This window comes from Ranitomeya variabilis, chromosome 8, assembly GCF_051348905.1.
Source record: "Ranitomeya variabilis isolate aRanVar5 chromosome 8, aRanVar5.hap1, whole genome shotgun sequence".
Classification (NCBI taxonomy): Eukaryota; Metazoa; Chordata; class Amphibia; order Anura; family Dendrobatidae; genus Ranitomeya; species Ranitomeya variabilis.
The window spans coordinates 157,844,352-157,866,983 of record NC_135239.1 but is presented as its reverse complement, the minus strand read 5'-3'; the positions used below and the strand labels follow the sequence as shown (position 1 = coordinate 157,866,983).

At 43.8% G+C, this 22,632-nt stretch overlaps 1 protein-coding gene across 3 annotated transcripts in view; it reads right to left on the bottom strand.

The window, feature by feature from the left end:
- DMC1 (DNA meiotic recombinase 1) overlaps nt 1-22,632 on the bottom strand; it is a 373,319-nt gene that overhangs the window by 112,052 nt on the left and 238,635 nt on the right. For all 3 annotated transcript variants that reach the window (XM_077276827.1, XM_077276826.1, XM_077276825.1), the window contains exons 8-9: nt 21,149-21,221; nt 13,539-13,630 (exon numbers count right to left, since the gene is read on the bottom strand). In XM_077276827.1, coding sequence (XP_077132942.1) covers nt 13,539-13,630; nt 21,149-21,221 — 165 coding nt within the window. The remainder of the gene's footprint in view (nt 1-13,538; nt 13,631-21,148; nt 21,222-22,632) is intronic.

Here is a 22,632-nt window from a genome sequence, read left to right as displayed (position 1 = left end):
AGTTTTTGAAAGTCTGTGAATCATTTCCTCGTACAAATGAGCCAATGTCAACGGCGACAAAATCGACATTCAGCATCGGCAATTGCCATCAGAACAATGGAAAAGTATTTTTTATAATTGAAGTACTCAGATCCACTTCCGGCAGGTTTCAGAATCCTAATATGTTTGCCGTCCTCAGCCCCCACACAGTTAGGAAAATTACACACTTCATTGAATTTTGCTGCATTTTTCATCCAGAGTTCAGCTGTGGGTTCGGGGAGGAAGCCGGCATGCAGAACGTCATACAATGTATGGCAGAAAGAGTGGACAGTCAAATTCGAAACTGAAAATGTAGAGATTTAAGGTCTCTCCGGTAGCCAGGAATCTGCAGAACAGACAAAGGAACAAATAAATGAGTACATGGCTTTTCTAACAATAATAGTAACGACAGGTGTTTGTTGTTCAAAATTATGTACCTTATGGTCACCAACAGATGTTCCTCAGCAGAAATTGCAATACGAAGTTGGGTGTCCTGCCTGCTGATGTATCCTCAGACACGTTGCAGCAAATCATCGAAGCTGTGTTGCGATATCCTGGTGTAGTCCAAAAACTTTGCCGGGTTTTCATGACGCTCTGTGTACCATAAGTGGTAGGCTCCACGGCTCTGTCGGAGGTCAACAATGGCCAAAAACAATGGCTCTGTCGGAGGGCAAAAGCGACGACAACGTCTTCTCCGTCTTTCTCTTCTCCTTTCCTCGTCATAAGCCACAGCGAAAGCAAAAGACAATTTCAAAGATAAATCCAGATTCATATTAAAGCTCTCCACGCTCTCCATCTTGCAGTTGCATTCAGCATCCAAAGGAGTGAATATCTGCTGTGCTGTGTCTCTATATATAGAAAACCCATAAGCTACGCCCATTGGGAAATACCGTACGCATGCGCATTAACAACGCAAACGCATGCAAAACGCATACAAACGCATGCAATCACAGCTTTTTTTACATCATGCGTAAGAGCATGCAGATAAAAGAACGCTGCGTACACATGCGTTTGCATGCGTTTGCGCCTGCAGACGATACGCTGCGGACACATACGCAAATGTGAACTTAGCATTGGTCACATCTAAACAAATATATACATAATAATCAAAAGTTAATTAGCCATGAAGTAGAGACTTACAGACAAATGTCTAGTAAATAAGAATTATTCTTAATGCAATGACTCCTATTGTCATGGTATACATGTGCCACCTAGTGGTTAAGACGTCAATGAAAATCACACACATGCAGTATAATGGAATCAGTGCAAGAAAAAAACAGGACATTATCCATGATGGTGGGAACCATGTAGCTGTATAAGGCATCTAGTGCATAATAAATGTTATAACTTATGTAAGCAGGGCTATGAGGGAAACCTGTTGTGAATTCTGCTCTTGGCCTCCCTCCGGTGGTTGTTGGTGGTAGTGCAGTTGTCTTGGGGTTGTAATCCTGGGCAGGTGTTTCTGCTGATTTCAGCTCTATTAGGTATTTAGGTGTGCAGGATCCATGAGTCCTCGCCAGTTGTCCATTGTACTTGGAGGGATTGCATCTCTCTCTGGCTCCTCATGCCCTGCTGCCAATTCAGCTAAGATAAGTGTCTGTTTTTTTGTCTCTGTGCACACATGCAGTGTGCTTTGCAATTCAGTGCAATTCATTGTGTTTTTGTCCAGCTTAGACTTTGCTTGGATTTTTCAGTCATGCTGGATTCTCAGGAGATGCAGATATACGTTCTATGTCTTTAGTTAGATGTAGTATATTTGTATTATCTGCTGTGGATATTTTTAGGATTTTAATACTGACCGCTTAGAATTCTGTCCTATCCTTTTCTGTTTAGCTAGAAGTGCCTCTTTTGCTAAATCCTGTTTTTCTGCCTGCGTGTGTTTTTCCTCTTATACTCACAGTCAATATTTGTGGGGGGCTGCCTATCCTCTGGGGTTCTGCTCTGAGGCAAGATAGAATTCCCATTTCCATCTATAGGAGTATTTAGTCCTCCAGCTGTGTCGAGGTGTCTAGGACGTGTTAGGTACATCCCACGGCTACTTCTAGTTGCGGTGTTAGTTTAGGGTTTGCGGTCAGTACAGGTACCACCTACTCCTGAGAAAGTCTCTCATGCGGCTCCAAGGTCACCGGATCATAACAGTACAACTGGCCAACAATGAGTTAAATGCATCTCAGAACAAGGGAAGAAAGAGCCATTTTTTTTTCTGTAGCCTGCTTTGTCTTTTCTTCCCTCTTTTCCTCTGGGTGACTGAGGAGTCTTGTGCTAGCATGGATGTTCAGGGATTAGTTTCTCGTATAGACCAGCTTGCTGCTAGGGTACATGGTATTTCTGATTATATTGTTCAGACTCCGCTTTTAGAGCCTAGGATTCCTACTCCTGATTTGTTTTTTGGGGACAGGTCCAAATTTTTGAGTTTTAAAAACAATTGTAAACTGTTTTTTGCTCTGAAGCCTCGTTCCTCTGGTGATCCCATTCAGCAGGTTAAAATTGTCATCTCCCAGCTGCGTGGCGACCCTCAGGATTGGGTATTTTCCCTGGAATCTGGGAATCCGGCTTTGCATAATGTAGATGCCTTTTTTCAGGCTCTAGGATTATTATATGATGAACCAAATTCTGTGGATCAAGCGGAGAAGACCTTGTTGGCCCTGTCTCAGGGTCAAGAAGCGGCAGAATTGTATTGTCAGAAATTTAGAAAATGGTCTGTGCTGACTAAATGGAATGAGGATGCTTTGGCGGCAATTTTCAGAAAGGGTCTTTCTGAATCTGTTAAAGATGTTATGGTGGGGTTTCCCACGCCTGTTGGTCTGAGTGATTCTATGTCTCTGGCCATTCAGATTGATCGGCGCTTGCGGGAGCGCAGAACTGTGCGCACTGTGGCGTTGTCCTCAGAGCAGATGCCTGAGCCTATGCAGTGTGATAGGATTCTGTCTAGAACGGAACAACAAGGATTCAGACGTCAGAATAGGTTGTGTTTTTATTGTGGCGATGCTTCTCATGTCATTTCAGTCTGCCCAAAGCGTACAAAGAGAATCGCTAGTTCTGTTACCATCGGAACTGTACAACCTAAATTTCTGTTATCTGTGACCTTGATCTGCTCATCGTCGTCATTTTCTGTCATGGCGTTTGTGGACTCGGGCGCCGCTTTTAATTTAATGGACTTTGAATTTGCCAGGCGTTGTGGTTTCCCCTTGCAGTCTTTGCAGAACCCTATTCCTTTAAGGGGCATTAATGCTACACCTTTGGCTAAAAATAAACCCCAGTTTTGGACACAGGTGACCATGTGCATGGCGCCAGCCCATCAGGAAGATTGTCGTTTTCTGGTGTTGCATAATTTGCATGATGCTATTGTGCTGGGTTTTCCATGGTTGCAGATACATAATCCTGTGTTGGATTGGAAGTCTATGTCTGTGACTAGTTGGGGTTGTCAGGGGGTTCATAATGACGTTCCTGTGATGTCAATCTCCTCTTCCTCCTCTTCTGAAGTTCCAGAGTTTTTGTCTGATTTTCAGGATGTATTCGATGAGCCCAAGTCCAGTTCCCTTCCACCGCATAGGGACTGTAATTGTGCTATTGACTTGATTCCAGGCTGTAAGTTTCCTAAGGGCCGACTTTTCAACCTGTCTGTGCCGGAACATACCGCCATGCGGAGTTATGTTAAGTAGTCTTTGGAGAAAGGGCATATTCGGCCATCTTCTTCACCGTTGGGAGCGGGTTTTTTTTGTTGTTGCTAAGGATGGCTCCTTGAGACCCTGTATTGATTATCGCCTCTTGAATAAGATCACGGTCAAGTTTCAATACCCTTTACCTTTGCTTTCCGATTTGTTTGCCAGGATTAAGGGGGCTAGTTGGTTTACTAAAATTGACCTTCGGGGGGCATATAATCTTGTTCGTATTATGCAGGGTGACGAATGGAAAACTGCGTTTAATACGCCCGAAGGCCATTTTGAATACCTTGTGATGCCATTCGGGCTCTCTAATGCTCCATCTGTTTTTCAGTCCTTCATGCATGATATCTTCCGGAATTATCTTGATAAATTCATGCTTGTATATTTGGATGACATCTTAATTTTTTCCGATGATTGGGAGTCTCATGTGAAACAGGTCAGGATGGTATTTCAGATCCTTCGTGATAATGCTTTGTTTGTGAAGGGGTCTAAGTGTCTCTTTGGAGTGCAGAAGGTGTCTTTTTTGGGCTTCATTTTTTCTCCCTCATCAATAGATATGGATCCGGTTAAGGTTCAGGCCATTCATGATTGGATTCAGCCCACATCTGTGAAGAGCCTTCAGAAATTTTTGGGCTTTGCTAATTTTTATTGCCGTTTCATTGCTAACTTCTCCAGTGTGGTTAAACCCCTGACCGATTTGACGAAGAAAGGCGCTGATGTAACGAATTGGTCCCCTGTGGCTGTCTCTGCCTTTCAGGAGCTTAAACGCCGATTTACTTCTGCCCCGGTGTTGCGTCAGCCAGATGTTTCTCTTCCGTTTCAGGTTGAGGTTGACGCTTCTGAGATTGGGGCAGGGGCCGTTTTGTCTCAGAGGAATTCTGATGGTTCCTTGATGAAACCGTGTGCCTTCTTTTCCCGTAAGTATTCGCCTGCTGAACGCAATTATGATGTCAGCAATCGGGAGTTGTTGGCTATGAAGTGGGCGTTTGAGGAGTGGCGACATTGGCTTGAGGGAGCCAAGCACCGTATTGTGGTCTTGACCGATCATAAAAATCTGATTTACCTCGAATCTGCCAAACGGCTGAATCCTAGACAGGCTCGATGGTCCGTTTTTCTCCCGTTTTGATTTCGTGGTCTCGTATCTTCCGGGTTCTAAGAATGTTAAGGCTGATGCCCTCTCTAGGAGTTTTTTGCCTGATTCTCCTGAGATATTGGAGCCGGTCAGCATTCTGAAGGAAGGGGTGGTCCTTTCTGCCATTTCCCCTGATTTGCGACGGGTTCTGCAGGAATTTCAGGCTGACAAACCTGACCGCTGTCCAGTGGGGAAACTGTTTGTTCCTGATAGATGGACTAGTAGAGTGATTTCTGAGGTTCATTGTTCTGTGTTGGCTGGCCATCCTGGTATTTTTGGTACCAGAGATTTGGTTGGTAGGTCCTTTTGGTGGCCTTCTTTGTCGCGTGATGTGCGTTCTTTTGTGCAGTCCTGTGGGACTTGTGCACGGGCCAAGCCTTGTTGTTCCCGTGCTAGTGGGTTGCTTTTGCCTTTGCCGGTCCCTGAGAGGCCCTGGACGCATATTTCTATGGATTTTATTTCAGATCTTCCGGTTTCCCAGAGGATGTCGGTCATCTGGGTGGTTTGTGACCGGTTTTCTAAGATGGTTCATTTGGTGCCTTTGCCTAAATTGCCTTCCTCTTCTGATTTGGTTCCGTTGTTTTTTCAGCATGTGGTTCGTTTGCACGGTATTCCGGAGAATATTGTGTCCGACAGAGGTTCCCAGTTTGTTTCTAGGTTTTGGCGGGCCTTTTGTGCTAGGCTGGGCATTGATTTGTCTATTTCTTCCGCATTTCATTTTCAGACAAATGGCCAGACCGAGCGAACTAATCAGACTTTGGAAACTTATTTGAGATGCTTTGTGTCTGCTGATCAGGATGATTGGGTGGCTTTCTTGCCATTGGCCGAGTTTGCCCTTAATAATCGGGCTAGTTCGGCTACCTTGGTTTCTCCCTTCTTTTGTAATTTTGGTTTTCATCCTCGTTTTTCTTCGGGGCAAGTTGAACCTTCTGATTGTCCTGGTGTGGATTCTGTGGTTGACAGGTTGCAGCAGATTTGGGCTCATGTGGTGGACAATTTGGTGTTGTCTCAGGAGGAGGCTCAGCGTTTTGCTAACCGTCGTCGGTGTGTTGGTTCCCGGCTTCAGGTTGGGGATTTGGTCTGGTTGTCTTCCCGTCATGTTCCTATGAAGGTTTCTTCCCCTAAGTTTAAGCCTCGGTTTATTGGTCCTTATAGGATTTCTGAGATTATCAATCCTGTGTCCTTTCGTTTGGCCCTTCCGGCCTCTTTTGCCATCCATAATGAATTCCATAGATCTTTATTACGGAAATATGTGGTGCCCGTTGTTCCCTCGGTTGATCCTCCTGCTCCTGTGTTGGTTGATGGGGAGTTGGAGTATGTGGTTGAGAAGATTTTGGATTCTCGCTTTTCGAGGCGGAGGCTTCAGTACCTTGTCAAATGGAAGGGTTATGGCCAGGAGGATAATTCTTGGGTTTTTGCCTCTGATGTCCATGCTGCTGATTTGGTCCGTGCCTTTCATCTGGCTCGTCCTGATCGGCCTGGGGGCTCTGGTGAGGGTTCGGTGACCCCTCTTCAAGGGGGGGTACTGTTGTGAATTCTGCTCTTGGGCTCCCTCCGGTGGTTGTTGGTGGTAGTGCAGTTGTCTTGGGGTTGTAATCCTGGGCAGGTGTTTCTGCTGATTTCAGCTCTATTAGGTATTTAGGTGTGCAGGATCCATGAGTCCTCACCAGTTGTCCATTGTACTTGGAGGGATTGCATCTCTCTCTGGCTCCTCATGCCCTGCTGCCAATTCAGCTAAGATAAGTGTCTGTTTTTTTGTCTCTGTGCACACATGCAGTGTGCTTTGCAATTCAGTGCAATTCATTGTGTTTTTGTCCAGCTTAGACTTTGTTTGGATCTTTCAGTCATGCTGGATTCTCAGGAGATGCAGATATACTTTCTATGTCTTTAGTTAGATGTAGTATATTTGTATTATCTGCTGTGGATATTTTTAGGATTTTAATACTGACCGCTTAGAATTCTGTCCTATCCTTTTCTGTTTAGCTAGAAGTGCCTCTTTTGCTAAATCCTGTTTTTCTGCCTGCGTGTGTTTTTCCTCTTATACTCACAGTCAATATTTGTGGGGGGCTGCCTATCCTCTGGGGTTCTGCTCTGAGGCAAGATAGAATTCCCATTTCCATCTATAGGGGTATTTAGTCCTCCGGCTGTGTCGAGGTGTCTAGGACGTGTTAGGTACATCCCACGGCTACTTCTAGTTGCGGTGTTAGTTTAGGGTTTGTGGTCAGTACAGGTACCACCTACTCCTGAGAAAGTCTCTCATGCGGCTCCAAGGTCACCGGATCATAACACAAACCCTAGCGGCTCTATGAAGCAAGCCAAAGTGGCTAAAGAAAGAAGGATTAAGGTGCTTTATTGATCTCAGTACAGAAGGAATGGTAGCTTCCCCAATGCAGTCCGTCACCGACACTGCACATACGGCCTCACCATGTGTTTCCAGGAATCCAGTCCACTCCAGGACATTCCAACACACAGGCCATCCAGGACCTCACACTCTTGACTATTCAGGTCCATACACTCTGAACATGTGACCTAAACCCTGGTCACATTATGTACCTGTAAACACTCCCATAGATAGGTGTGTGTGGTTAGTCAGTCCCAGCCAGCTCTCCAACTAACCCTGCAAGCCTCCCTTTAAAGCTACACAAATACTTGTGGGACTACAGGTCCCAGAACAACAATACTGGCTTACAGCTCAGACTCCCTCTGCGACACATACCGACCATTTACAATCATGCCGGACCCTGTTTCACAAGCCCAGTTACGCCTCAATGCATATCCTGAGGAGCCCACACAGTGCCCCCTGGCTGCATCATGGGTCACTGCATCACATTTATGACCTAGGGATCAAATGATAGCCCTATAAACATGTATAATTAATTGACCAACCCTTAATAATTGAGTATAAAGTGCTCAGTGCTGTAATATCATAGCATTAAAGTCAGTCAACACCTAAGGACCTGATACAGAACATAAAAGACCCAAACATGCAGACCCACAGTGGTAATGTGTCATCAAATACCCCTTGATGTACGATTCGTATCATGCTTCATCAGAAGGGGTTAACTGGATGATTGGGAGGCTGATGTTAAATACCCCTCTTGTCCTATCATGTCCACAAACTTGATTAAGCACATGTGTGCGATGCCTGTGTTTTATGACCTAGAATCCGGAAGTTCCAGGTGCAGCGTTCAGTGACGTGAGAACTTGATCCTCAAAGACGCGTCATATGGACATGTGTTATAGCGTCACAACAGGGACACGTTGCTGTGGAAAGATTGTATTTAAGATATTGTTCTGTATCATTCAATAAAGGTATTAATTATGTATTCAAGTCATTTGAGGGTATTTTTCTTTTGTTTTGGATTGCTGTATATTTGACCTGCCTTATTTTCATGGCCAGTTAGGCTCCCTCAAGGAATTCATCTAAGGGTGTACTGAGCATTTTAAACCTACAGGTGATTCACAAAACTTTATAATATTTAGGTGTTAGAACAAAAACATTTTTTTTTTTCACTTAAATACCTTTTTAGCACCAAAGTTATAATTTACACTAAGAGAATGGGAGAAATTGGACCCCACAATTTGTTGTGCGATTTCTCCCAAATGTGGCAGTACCCCATATGTGGTTGTACACTACTGTTTGAGCCCACGGCAGGAATTGGATGAGAAGGAGCGCTGCTTGACTTTTAGAATGCAGATTTTGTTTGAACAGATCGTGGGCTCCATTAGCCGAGTACCTGAGGCGCCAGAACAATAGAACCGTCCCCAAGTGACGTCATATTGGAAACTTCACTGCCTAAGGAATTCATTTAGGGATGAAGTGAATATTTTGAACCCATAGGTGCTTCACAAAATTTCAAAACATAGAAATGTAGAAATATGACATTTTAGTAGTAAAAATTAGATTTTTGCATTTGCTGAAAATTTGTCAGGTACACAAGGGTTAATAGGTGATACTGGACCCCATATCTTATTGAGCAATTTCTTCCGAATGCTGTGTTGCACCACATGTCGTCAGAAATTACTGCTAGGCCACACGTCAGGGCTGAGAAGGAAGGAGCGCTATTTGGCTTTTGGAGCACAGACTTTGCTAGAATAGTTTAGGGGCGGCATTTTCAGAGCCCCAAAGTCTCCACAACCACAGAATAACCCCAAGGTGACCCCATTTTAGAAATTGCACCTCCCAGTGAATTCATCTATGGCTGTAGTGACTATTTTATAACTTCCACGCCTGTTTTTTTTCTTGAGAATTGTAAATATGCCAGTTTAGTGATTATGCATTGTGCCCCCATACAGTCAAGTGTCCCCATATATTGTAGGGCCCCCATAGACTGTGCCCAGCTTGTGCTTCTGGTGACACACTCTATAAATTTTTAAGTGCGCTCTCCCTGCTACAATAGCTAGGTACCTACTTTACCAAGACAAGACAGGTCTAGTTTTTTTTCTAACCTTATTTTTTCCCTTTTTACTATTCTTAAAATGTTGTAGCCTTTTCAATTCACATTTTGTGCACCGTTAAATCAACTGTGGTATAATTAACAAGAGACATTGAAAAAGTAAAACTCAAACACACGTAGAGTATCTTGTCTAAAATTATGAAACCAGATGGCTTCACTACACCATGCTACTACCTGTGATTTAACCCCTTAGTGACGGAGACAATTTTGACCTTAATGACCAGGCAAAATCTTTTAAATCTGACCTTTGTCACTTTATGTTTTAATAACTCTGGAAAGCTTCAACTTATTCCACTGATTCTGAGATTTCTTTTTTTACGATATATTGTACTTCATGATAGTGGTAACTATTGTTCGATGTGACTTGCGTTTATTTGTGAAAATATCAGAAATTTGGAGCAAATTTGTCAATTTTCAAGATTTTAATTCTTATGCCCTTAACCCCTTTACCCTTGAATGTGGTTTGCACGTTAATGACCAGGCCAATTTTTACAATTCTGACCACTGTCATTTTGTGAGGTAATAACTCTGGAACGCTCCAAAGGATCCCACTGATTCTGAGACTGTTTATTCGTGACATATTGTACTTCATGATAGTGGCAACATTTCTTCGGTATGATTTGTGTTTATTAGTAAAAAAAAAATAGAAATTTGGTGAAAATGTCGCAATTTTCCAACTCTGAATTTTCATGACCTTAATTCACAGAGTTATGTCACACAAAATAGTTAATAAATAACATTTCCCACATGTCTACTTTACATCAGCACAATTTTGGAACCAAATTTTTTTTGTTAGGAAGTTATAAGGGTTTAAAAGTTGACCAGCGATTTTTCATTCTAACAACAAAATTTACAAAACTATTTTTTTAGTGACCACATCACATTTGCATTGACTTTGCACTCTCCCTGCTACAATAATGCAAAACATGTGGCTGCTTACTGTGATTTAGGCACTTTGGGGCTCAGTATGGGGGCAGTTGGATTTGGGAGCACAGAATTCACTGTATTTTATTTGAAGGGGCAGGAACCATGTCTCTTTTTCAGAGCCTGTTGTACCAGTAATGTGGGAAACCCCTATATTTCCAGGGACCGATGATGCAGCTGAGTTGGGGTTGGTTTTGTGAAGGATAAATTAGGGGTTTTATTGGTAACTTTTTGGAGTTCATAATATTTTTCCATCGCTTCCAGAATAAGGCTGGGATCACATTCTTGTGTTCTACACGGAGCACTTATGACGGGATTTCCATGTAAATTCCACAAAAATGCGATTCAGACGAAACCCCCAAAGGAACCACCCACCATAATGAGGCAGATGGAAACACTTTGGAGACCATTTGGCGTCTGCTCCGGTGGTATCCATCTTTTTAGGTGTGTACAGATTTGTGGTTACCCACACTTGTGCACTAAAAATATGACTAAAATGATGGGACACCGCTGGAACAAATACCAGTTCAAAGTGACTCCATCTGCCTCATAAGTGAGTGGTTCCATTGGGGGTTTTCTCTGAATCGCGGTTTTGGGAAATTTACAGAGATCTTGATCAGTGGAGAGCCTTATTCTAATTTTTAGGAGGTAGAATGAACAAATAGACAGCAGTACAAGAATAGCTCTTATTTTTATTTTTCGGGTCGGTGCGATTACAGCGATACCAGGTATATCTAATTTTTCTTTCAGGTTTTACTGCTATCACGCAGTTAAAATTATTTTTTTTAATAAAAAAGAAGTTTTTTTTTTGTCGCCATATTCTGAGAGCTGTAACTTTTTTATATTTTGTCAAACAGAGTTGTATGAGGGCTTATTTTTTGAGGGACGAGTTGCAGATTTTTTTTTTAACCATTTTGTGTCATCTAATAATTTTTGATCGCTTTTTATTTCTGATTTTTCAAATACAGAATTAAAAAAAAACAGCAATGCAGTTATTTGTTTTTATTTTTCATGTTTTGCACCGTTCACCGCGCAGTAAAATGATAACACCAATTTGTTTGTCGGGTCAGTATGATTACATTGATATCAGATTTAGATATTTTTTTTTATGCATTGCTTTTTACAAACTAAAAACAATATTTTACAAGAATGAATTTGTTTTTGCATCGCCATATTCTGAGAGCTGTAACTTCATTACTTTTTGCCAAATGCGGAAGGGAAGGGCGCTTTAATTTCTACAATTTTTTTTACACAGGACTTTTTGATTGCTATTTATTCAATTTTTTGTGAGTCAGTATGATGAAAAAGCGACATTTTTGGCATGTTTTTATTTTTTCTTAAGGTCTTCACCATATGGAATAAATAACGTGCCAGTTTTATAGAGCAGGTCGTTCTGGACATGGCAATACTAATTATGTGTACTTATTTTGTTTATTTTTGTTCTAAGGCTGCCGTAACACTAGCAGTATTTGGTCAGTATTTTACATCAGTATTTGTAAGCCAAAACCAGGAGTGGAACAATTAGAAGAAAAGTATAATAGAAACATATGCACCACTTCTGCATTTATCACCCACTCCTGATTTTGGCTTACAAATACTGATGTAAAATACTGAACAAATACTACTAGTGTGACGGCAGCCTAACACAGAGGCTGCCGTCACACTAGCAGTATTTGGTCAGTATTTTACATCAGTATTTGTAAGCCAAAACCAGGAGTGGAACAAATAGAGGAAAAGTATAAGGCTAGGTTCACATTGCGTTAGTGGGTGATCGCTAACGGACAGCGTTGCACGGCGAAAATGTCGCAATTAACGCCGTGCAACGGGTCCGTTAGCGCACCCATTGACAGCAATGTTGTTTCAGCCTGAAGCGCATCGCTAGCGCGTGCCTTTTTCGGCTCGCGCTAGCGATGTGCTGTTCTTTTGTGGCGCGCCTTGGACGCTGCTTGCCCGAGGTCCGTTCCCCGCTCTCCGCTCCCCGCTCTTGTAGCGCGACCCCTACAAATACATTGCGTTAGCGCAATCCGCTAGCGCTAAACAGATTGCCCTAACGCAATGTGAACCTAGCCTAATAGAAACACATGCACCACTTCTGCATTTATCACCCACTCCTGGTTTTGGCTTACAAATACTAATGTAAAATAATGACCAAATACTGCTAGTGTGACGGCAGCCAAACACTGTATTTTGTGTGGCAAAACAGCTTTTAGTGATTTGTGTGCGCTTTTTTGTGCTTTTTTCACGTTTTTACATATTTTATTTTACTTTGTTTTACTTTTTCACTAAGTCCTACTGTGGGAAATATATAACATTTTATTTTGATATCTGCACAAGACTGTCAATGTCTCACTGACATCCACTGCCACCGTCCTCTTTAGTCATCACATGACCTCAGGGTACAAAGGTAACCATCGGCACCTGCAATTCTCATAGTGTGGGTCCGATGGGTACTAAGGGGGTTTTGCAACCCCCTTGTAACCAATTAAACACAGCTGTTGTGATAGCGATATTTAAGGGGTTAATCGGACCCGATCGGCTGCAAAACCATCCGGGGCCAATACCGCAGGGCGTCAGGCTTTTGGGATTCTTACTCCCATAATCCGACACCTGCTGACGCTAATAACAATGACAGCAGGAGCAGATGATCGGGGTATTCCACAGCCGCCACCTGCGATCTAACTAAACAAATGAATGAAAAACCGAACGTGGTTTCCCCCTATTTCCTTGAACCAACCAGGCAGAACTCACAGCTGGGGGCTGCAACCCACAGCTGTCAGCTTCAGCAAAGTTGGTTATCAAAAATAGAGGGGTCCCCACGCCGTTTTTTAATTATTTAAATAAATAAATAAAAAGGTCGTGAGGTTCCCCCCCATTTTTGACAACCAGCCTTGCTAAAGCTCATAGCTGGGGGCTGGTATTCTCAGGCTGGTAAGGGGCCATGGATTTTGGCCCACCCCAGCCTAAAAACAGCAGCCCGCAGCTGCCCAGAAAAGGCAGCATACATTCTTCCATATTTCGGATAAGACAAGCCCATTCAAGTCTGTGGGTGCACCCGAAAAAATCGGATAGAATAGCTCAACTGTATTGTATCTGATTTTTACGGGTAGATACCATTATTATTATTATGAGTTTTTGGTCTTTTAAATTTGATTCACTGATGATGCATAAAATTAAATGCTATACTGATGACTATACAGATAAAAAATTGTACGTTCCCTTCAGGATGAAAATCGGATTTTTTTTTATACGTTCGTGCGAATTTAGCTTCAAGCTGTATTTTTGTTACATAGATAGGTATGGTGCAAACTCGTATATTGCTTTTAAACATGTTTTGTCTCTTACTTGTATAAGCTCGGGCATATAACACATTGTCGAGCATTGCATCATGATCCACACCAAATCGATCAGCTATATCTCGAAGACGATCGGGGCGGCTACAAACATTATTAAGGAATAATTGTTTCTAAAAAAAAAAAAAAAATTGTGACAGCAAATGAAATAGTATGATAAGAATATCTATAAAATATAACGCTGGGAGCGTCACTCTGTCCGAAGCCTTTATAGACTGCGCAAGCGCAAGCGCCGGCGCAGTCTGGACCCCACAGAGTGACGCTCCCAGGAGGAGATCGCGGTATGCGTAAGCAGTGAACGCACACCGCGATCTCCAACGGAGAAGCAGGGACGAGCCAGGAGGGTGAGTATGTGATATTTACCTCTCCCCGTTCCAGTGATGCGCGCTGCTCCATCCTCCGCCTGCGACTGTTCAGTAAGAGGGCGGCGCGCATTAACGCGTCATCGCGCCCTCTGAACTGAACGGTTCAGAGGGCGCGATGACGTGCTTAATGCGCGCCGCCCTCTGACTGAACAGGCAGAGGACCCGGAAGATGGAGCGGCGCGTAGCAGTGGAACGTTGGACAGGTAAATATAGCAAGTGCCAGGGGCCTGAGCTAGCGGCGACTCCGGCACCTGACCCCCCCAGCGCGCCGGTGTCCCCGCCTGCTCAGGCCGCCAGCACTCGGCGCCCAGCACAGCCACGCACAGCCGCCCACACTCATCAGAGCCACGCACAGCCGCCCACACTCACCAGAGCCACGCACAGCCGCCCAAACTCATCAGAGCCACGCACAGCTGCCCACACTCACCAGAGCCACTCACAGCCGCCCACACTCACCAGAGCCACGCACAGCCGTCCACACTCATCAGAGCCACGCACAGCCGCCCACACTCACCAGAGCCACGCACAGCCGCCCACACTCATCAAAGCCACGCACAGCCGCCCACACTCACCAGAGCCACGCACAGCCGCCCACACTCACCAGAGCCACGCACAGCCGTCCACACTCATCAGAGCCACGCACAGCCGCCCACACTCACCAGAGCCACGCACAGCCGCCCACACTCACCAGAGCCACGCACAGCCGCCCACACTCATCAGAGCCACGCACAGCCGCCCACACTCATCAGAGCCACGCACAGCCGCCCACACTCACCAGAGCCACGCACAGCCACCCGTACTCACCACCGCCACGCACAGCCGCCCGTACTCACCACCGCCACGCACAGCCGCCCACACTCACCACCGCCACGCACAGCCGCCTGCACTCAGCACAGCCGCCCGCACTCAGCACAGCCGCCCACACTTAGCACAGCGGCCCGCACTCAGCACCGCCACGTGCAGCCGCCCGCACTCAGCACAGCCACGCGCAGCCGCCCGCACTATGCACAGCCGCCCGCACTCTGCACAGCCGCCCGCACTCTGCACAGCCGCCCGCACTCTGCACAGCCGCCCGCACTCTGCGCGCAGGATGGGAGCAGCACATGATAGGATGGGGGCGCAGGATGGAACAGCACATGACAGGATGGGGACACAGGATGGAGCACCACATGACAGGATGGGGGCGCAGGATGGGAGCACATGACAGGATGGGGACGCAGGATGGGAGCACATGACAGGATGGGGATGCAGGATGGAGCAGCACATGACAGGATGGGGGCGCAGGATGGAGCAGCACATGACAGGATGGGAGAGCAAGATGGGAGCAGCACATACCAGGATGGAGACCATATACCAATATAAATGCTCGCCACCCGGGCGTAGAACGGGTTCAATAGCTAGTAACATATATCATGACAATTGTTTAAATACTGTAATGCTTACACAGTCTATAACATGCAAGGAATCATAACGATACTAAAATTAATTTAGAACTGGGAATTTGCAGAAGACGCAAATAATATGTTTGTTTTTTTTCTTAAACCAGTATGGGGATTTCCCTATCTATATACCTACAAATCAGAACATCTCACTATTCAAAATCCCCCATAAGGACATGGAAAGAATTGAGGCAACAACCAAAATAAACATATAGTATAAAATTTTATAATTTATTTCAAATACAAAAATTAAAATAACAAAGGGAATATCACAAACACACACCTGAGGGTAGTACATTGACCAGGATTAGGGTGTAGGCAGGCATATGCAATATTAACCAGTATTCCTGCACCTGACTGCCTTAATATCTACCAACAACTCAAAATGGAAACTGTTCTATGTCAGGATCCTAGTTGTAAAGTGGCAGTGCTTTGTGCTAAGTAGGTACATATACAAGCAAAAGCCTGTTCAATAATACTATAACATACTACTTACACATGGTCATAAACCTAATCTCAAAAATGGAAACCGCTCTATGTCAGGATCCTATTTGTAAAGTGACAGTGCTTTGTGCAAAGTAGGTACATATACAAGCATGAGCCTGTTCAGTAATGCTATAACATGCTACTTACATATGGTCTTTGAACCTGGTGTGTACCGCCTCAAGTACACCGACATATCAAATGTATGTGGGCTTGGGTAATTTTATAAAAAAAATTTCACTTGGCATAGCACTTTATTTATTATTTTTTCTTTTTTTCTTTTTTATTATTTTTATTTTTGTAGGGGGATATTCATTTATTGTATTTTGTTTGCATAAATTATCGGCACTGACAATTTTATATTATTTATTATGCATTATTGTATTTTGCACATATGTACAAATGTATTTGAATTTATGGAACATATACGGTACTTGGATTCTGTTTATTGTTATATATGTATCTATTTATTTGTTTATATATTTAATTTTATTATTATGGATTGTAAGATACACTTATATTGATATAATGATTTGTTCATTATTATATTTATTATACATGATGACACCTTATATTTTTACAAGGGTACACATTTAATTATATTAGGCACTATGCATATATGTGTACATTACTAATTTTAGTCTGTTTTGATTGAATATAGCCCCCTTATGTAAGCCCCTCTGTTCCTGTTGCAAGCACACCGCACTTTGAATTGGTTTTCATGATTCTTTACACGGCTTTTTTTTGCTTTTCTCGGCGCCCGGTTGGCGCATGCACAGGTCAGGTACTTCCTCATGACTTTCTGCTTTGCTCACCATGGTTACGCGTAGCGTTCCACGCTTGCGTTCCAGATGCGACGAGCAGGAAGTCTTTTTGTTACAAGGGAGGAAGTCCAGGGACCGGCGCATGCGCAGTACATCACCGGTGATGCGGACATTGCAGACAGCTGTGTGTGTTAGTATATATAGTTCGCAGCGTTACTGATAACACACATGCCCCCTGTTGAGGAAGCTATTATGGCGAAACGGCTCTGTCGGGGTACTTGAGGCGGTACACACCAGGTTCAAAGACCATATGTAAGTAGCATGTTATAGCATTACTGAACAGGCTCATGCTTGTATATGTCCTTATGGGGGATTTTGAATAGTGCTATTTGGTTGGAGGTATTGCCTCATAGTTTGGATTTTTGATATGCATAAAATCAGAACATCTGTAATGCCTTTTTAAAGTAGTGTCCTGATCCACTTACAGGATAAATTCTAAGTAAAACTAATATTGTGCAATGTCTAGTGTAGAATGTGAGAAATTACAGGGTGTGAAACAGGGATTATGTAATGATACCGATTTCTCTCTCTCTATTTGCATTTTTTGTGTCATTTACTATCCTCTTAGATCCTGCACTAGACCTAAAACAGTATATCCATCTTTTCAGTCGGGTTCACTGAATTACATTTTGCATAGGACCTGATGGGTTTGAATCCTTGTTTAATACACCAACCCCAGGCATCAATGTATATACTCTGACTGGAATATTCCTTTAGGCTATGTGCACATGTTGCTGATTTTGCTGAGGATCCGCAGCGGATTTGACGTTGCAGATCTGCAGCGGTTTTCCATGCGTTGTAGAGTACCATGTACCGTATTTTTCTGACCATAAGATGCACTTTTTTTCCTCCACATTTGGGAGGAAAGTGTGGGTGCGTCTTATGGTAGGGATGTAGCATGTGGGGAGGGGGGCAGCAGCGAGTGGGATCGCACTGTTATCCCACTTCAGGAGGCAGAAAAATGTCCTGCTGCCCCGAATCAGCGCTGGGGAAACCAAGTGGTCCTGATGATTAAGTGCAGTGAATATTCATTAGCTGCTTCCCCGCCCACCTATCAGCTGAGCAGTGAGCTGGGAGCAGCAAATGAATACTGCACTTAAGCAGGGACACACATGGTTTCCTCAGCGCTGGATTCCTGCAGCAGCTGGGGAGATCTGTGTGTCCGGGTGAGGAGGAGGCAGCAGCAGCAGGGGAGAGGAGATCGCTGCATTCCTGCCTGGGCTGGATGCTGAGTGCTGTGCACAAGGACCTGTGTGATGTCAGAAGTGGGCGGGCTGGAGCATCACATGGCAGCTCAGATCCCTCCCTCTTCTTGACATCATCACAGGTCCTTCAGACTCCCCACTAGAATCTGCAGGCTTCCTCTTATAACCTGTGCTGTGGAGAGGCAACAAGAGGGAGGGCTCTGTGTGTGCAGTCATGGAATGCATTAACCTCACCACAGTGGCTGGCTGGCTGCCACAATTAAGAGGTTAGTCTTTACAAAACACAATAAAGCACTCTGCCACTCCTTTGGTGAACTATAACTCCCAGCATGTCATAGGATCTGCAGGACATGCTGGGAGTTATAGTTCTCCCATGGGATTTTAAAGCAGCACTCCAGTGTTATTTTGCAGTGCTGGAGTGGTGCTTTTAATATAAGCCCTGTGGCCCCATTCTTATGCTAACCCTCCAGCATCTTCATATAGTACTTCACAGACACCACACTGGTCCCGCAGCTTCCAACATAATAACATACTATTATATATAATAACACCACATATAATAGTATGTTATTTATGTTATTAAATATTTTACCACTTTTTTTGCTTCAAATATTTTTTTCCCTATTTTCCACCTCTAAAACCTGGGTGCGCCTTATAGTCCGGTGCGTCTTATAGTCTGAAAAATACGGTAAACACATGGAAAACAAAATACGCAGTGCACATGGTGCAGAAAAACCGCACAGAAACGCAGCAGTGTTTTTTCCGCAGCATGTCAATTCTTTGTGCGGCAAGCCTCCTTATCTTGACAAGCCAGCTGGTATGTCACTCTCCATAAGGAGAAACGTTACCCCTTAGACCCCAGTCCACAGCCTCTCACCTAGCCAAATCAGTTCTCATGCTTCACACTGACGAGGGCCAACAGCCCGAAACACCGTGTCTGCGAATTGAGATACTGATTTGGCTTTTATCCTAAGTCATATTGCACGACTCGTTAAAGGGTTGATTGTGACTTGTAGGATCGCTACTTCCAACAGGTGGCGTTATAGAGTTAAGTCCTCTTTTTCCCAGAAGAGGCAATTTGCATAGTTATTAACATAATAAGCTGTATATGATTTTGTAAATGTTATTAACTAATGTATAAAAACAGATGGCATATGGATGTAAAAAACAGAACATATAGATGGCATTCGGATGACAAATTGTCCTTTTTTTCTGGATAGACAATTTTTTTATATCCTCGTGTGAAGTTAGCCTAACACTTACCTAACTGGCCTAACACAGACCGCAGCATGCTGCGATTTTTTTTCTTAGCTCGGCATCACACTACCATAGAATATGGGCGAGTGCTATGCGACATTGCTCTGACATTTCCTTCTCCGTGGGTGGCACCATAATAACACCCTGGCAGCAGGCACGCTGTCTGGGTGTTATGTTTGACTCCGATCTCTCCTTCACCTCCCACATACAATCTCTTGCCCGCTCGTGCCGCTTACACCTAAAGAACATCTCTAGAATCCGCCCTTTTCTCACCATGGAGGCAACAAAAACTCTCACTGTCGCCCTAATCCACTCCCGCCTGGACTACTGCAATGCTCTACTAATTGGCCTCCCCCTCACGTGACTTTCCCCTCTCCAGTCTATCCTTAATGCGGCAGCTAGGGTCGTCCATCTGGCTAATTGTTACTCGGACGTGTCCGCTCTTCGCCAGACACTGGCTGCCCATTCATTACAGGATACAATTCAAAGTACTTGTTCTCACCCACAAAGCTCTCCACAGTGCGGCACCCCCTTACATCTCCTCCCTCATTTCTGTCTATCGGGCTAGCCGACCACTGCGCTCTGCAAACGACTTTCGACTAACCTCTGCACTAATCCGTACCTCCCACTCCCGACTCCAAGACTTCTCCCGTGCTGCGCCAATCCTCTGGAATGCTCTACCCCAAGATATTAGGACCATCCACAACTTGCATAGTTTTAGGAGCTCGCTCAAAACACATTTGTTCAGAGTGGCCTATCATGTTCCCTAATCAAAGTCATTTTATGTTTGTGTGTGTGTAGCCCATTCACTATCTCCATCTACCCCCCACCCCCTGAAGATGGCTGGACCATCATTGTAAATACATCATTGTAAATACACACCTGTACTTTGTATCTCCCCCACCTCATTGCAGACTGTAAGCTCTCACGAGCAGGGTCGTCTTATTTTGTCTTATTTTGCTTTATTACTGTATTGTTAACGTTGTTACCTATGACTGTTGTGTTTGAAACTGTTAAACTGTAAAGCGCTGCGGAATATGTTGGCGCTATATAAATAAAGATTATTATTATGCGAGAAAACATCACATAGCACTCGATCAAACGTTAATCTATTGGGCAGCTCACATCAAGGCTTATTTTCTGTGGCGTATTTGGCTTGCGTGTAAAATCGCAGCATGCTGCGATTGTCACCGAGACTCGGCTGAGACTCACCAATGCAAGCCTATGGGTGCGAGAAAAAAAAAATCACACAGGATTTGGAGAAGCAGAGGGAAAGCCAATGGCTGTGGGCCAATGTTTATAGCCTGGGAAGGGGGTAATACCCATGGAGCTTCCCAGGCTATTAATACCAGTTCACAACTGGATACTTAGCCTTTGCTGGCTATTAAAATACGGCACCCTAAAAAAAATTACGTGAGGTGGCCCTATAATTACTAACTAGCAAAGGCTACGCAGACAGCTGCAGGCTGATATTAATAGCCTAGGAAGGAGCCATCAATACTGGCCCCCAGGCTAAAAACAACAGCTCTCAGCCACCCCAGAAAAGGCGCATCTCTAAAATGCGCCAATTCTGGCACTTTGGCCGGGGTCAGACTAGCGTATGGCATCTGATGCGAGAGCATCAGATGCGATATGATAATGACCATCAGCTCCTACTCTGCTGCGAGCTTGTGCCGAGTGTCATACGTCTATGCTCCGAGCCTCTCGCTCAGAGAGGATCGGAGAATAGCTGTGGAGGAGGCGGAGAAATTAATTTCCGGGGTCAGCGTATATCGCACATCACTCGGATGATATCCGATGTTTTATCACATAGCACTCGTCAGTATTCATCGCTAGTGTGACCTCGGCCTTAGCCTTGCTCTTCCCACTTGCCTTGTAGCAGTGACAAGTGGGGTGATAGTTGGGAGGGATGATGTCCCTTTATATTGTCAGGTGACATCAAGCTCCAAGGTTAGCAATGCATAATTTTCAAAATATGCAAAAGATTATATATGTAACAATAAAATTAATATACAGCTAAAAAGGATTCAATGTGTTTTCAGTGTCCACAAATATGACCTTCCCTCCAGAGTATCCATTGTGTCCGGACAGCTGGGCAGTCACTAGGAGAATCAATATAAAACATTAGCATATCACTAAAGTGAAGGAAGTTATATTGAAAGTTCTATTACACATAGGCTTCATAGGAGTACAAACACGGTGATGACGGGGGCTGTTAGCCACTTTAAGATGCTAAACATGAACGTGCCCTCAGATTGGACTTTTTACATGGGTTTTAACTTGGTGTTTTTGTGTGCGTTCATACCTCTAATAGTCTACAAATGAAATTGCTATCTGTGAAAAACACTGATAGTACTCATCCATGAAAAACGGATGTCTGAATGAGGATGTCTTTGGCAATTAGGTTTTTACAGGTGAAACTCATTCTTATGGACAATGAGTGACAGAAAGTCCCTTTTTCCTGTGAATCCACATATCATTATTGACTGCAGCATTCAGGTGTCTAAATAGCCAAGATCAGAGTTATTGCAGCCAGGGCTGTGGAGTCGGTAAGCCAAAACTCCGACTCCTCAATTTCCATGGCACCAACTCTACGACTCCTACTCCCTCATACATGTCTCATGCTTAAGTTTAAGTGATAAATTTACTGTATAAAAATGGTAACAAGGCTTTTAGTCATTATTATGATACAATAATCAAGCCATTTAGATAGAACATAAAATATATTTATTGGAATACAACATATTTACAATTTAATATACACTATGCATTAAGTGGAAAAAAACAGTTTTCCACAAAAAAGTACTGAATAACAGTTGTGCAGTCTATGAATTTGTTCTGAGAAATAGTATCGCCTCCATCAGATCCTCCTTTTTAGATGACCTCAAATCTGACCAAATTATTTTAAGGCTAGCGAACAACCTCTCTACACTAACTTGGTAACCACATGGGCAACATCTCTAAATTTCAGGGTATAAAGGAATTACCTTGTGCACAGTCAGTTTTGATGAACGATTGAACTCTCCTACTTCTTAGAGAGTGAAAAATGTTGCTGAAATACAATCTGTTTTCTATGGGAGTGGAATCTTTTTCCCTGCGGCAACGCTTTGCCTGCTCCATGTCGTCCAAATACTTATTGAAATCAAACTTCTCATCAGATGAGGATGAAGAAATGGCAGCAGCAGCACTGGCAGGACCTGAGTCCTCTTGCTCCTGGCCGTCCTGTTACCTACTCATACTAACTGCTACCTCAATCAGATCTTCTTTTCCTTTAGTAAGCTGTTAATCATCCAGCAACACACAATGACTCAGGTCCACATAAACAGCTGCCAGAAGAATTGTATTTTCTAATAGAAGTGTCTCTCTCCGTTTCATTGAAGCAGTAATGCCATCTACAATTAAACCTACTCTTTGTGAAAGGCAAAACAACAAGTTCTTCTTCCACTCATTTATAAAAATGCCAGGAGTTAAATCCTCCGCTTGTAACTTTTTGGTCACTGTAAATGGGTGATG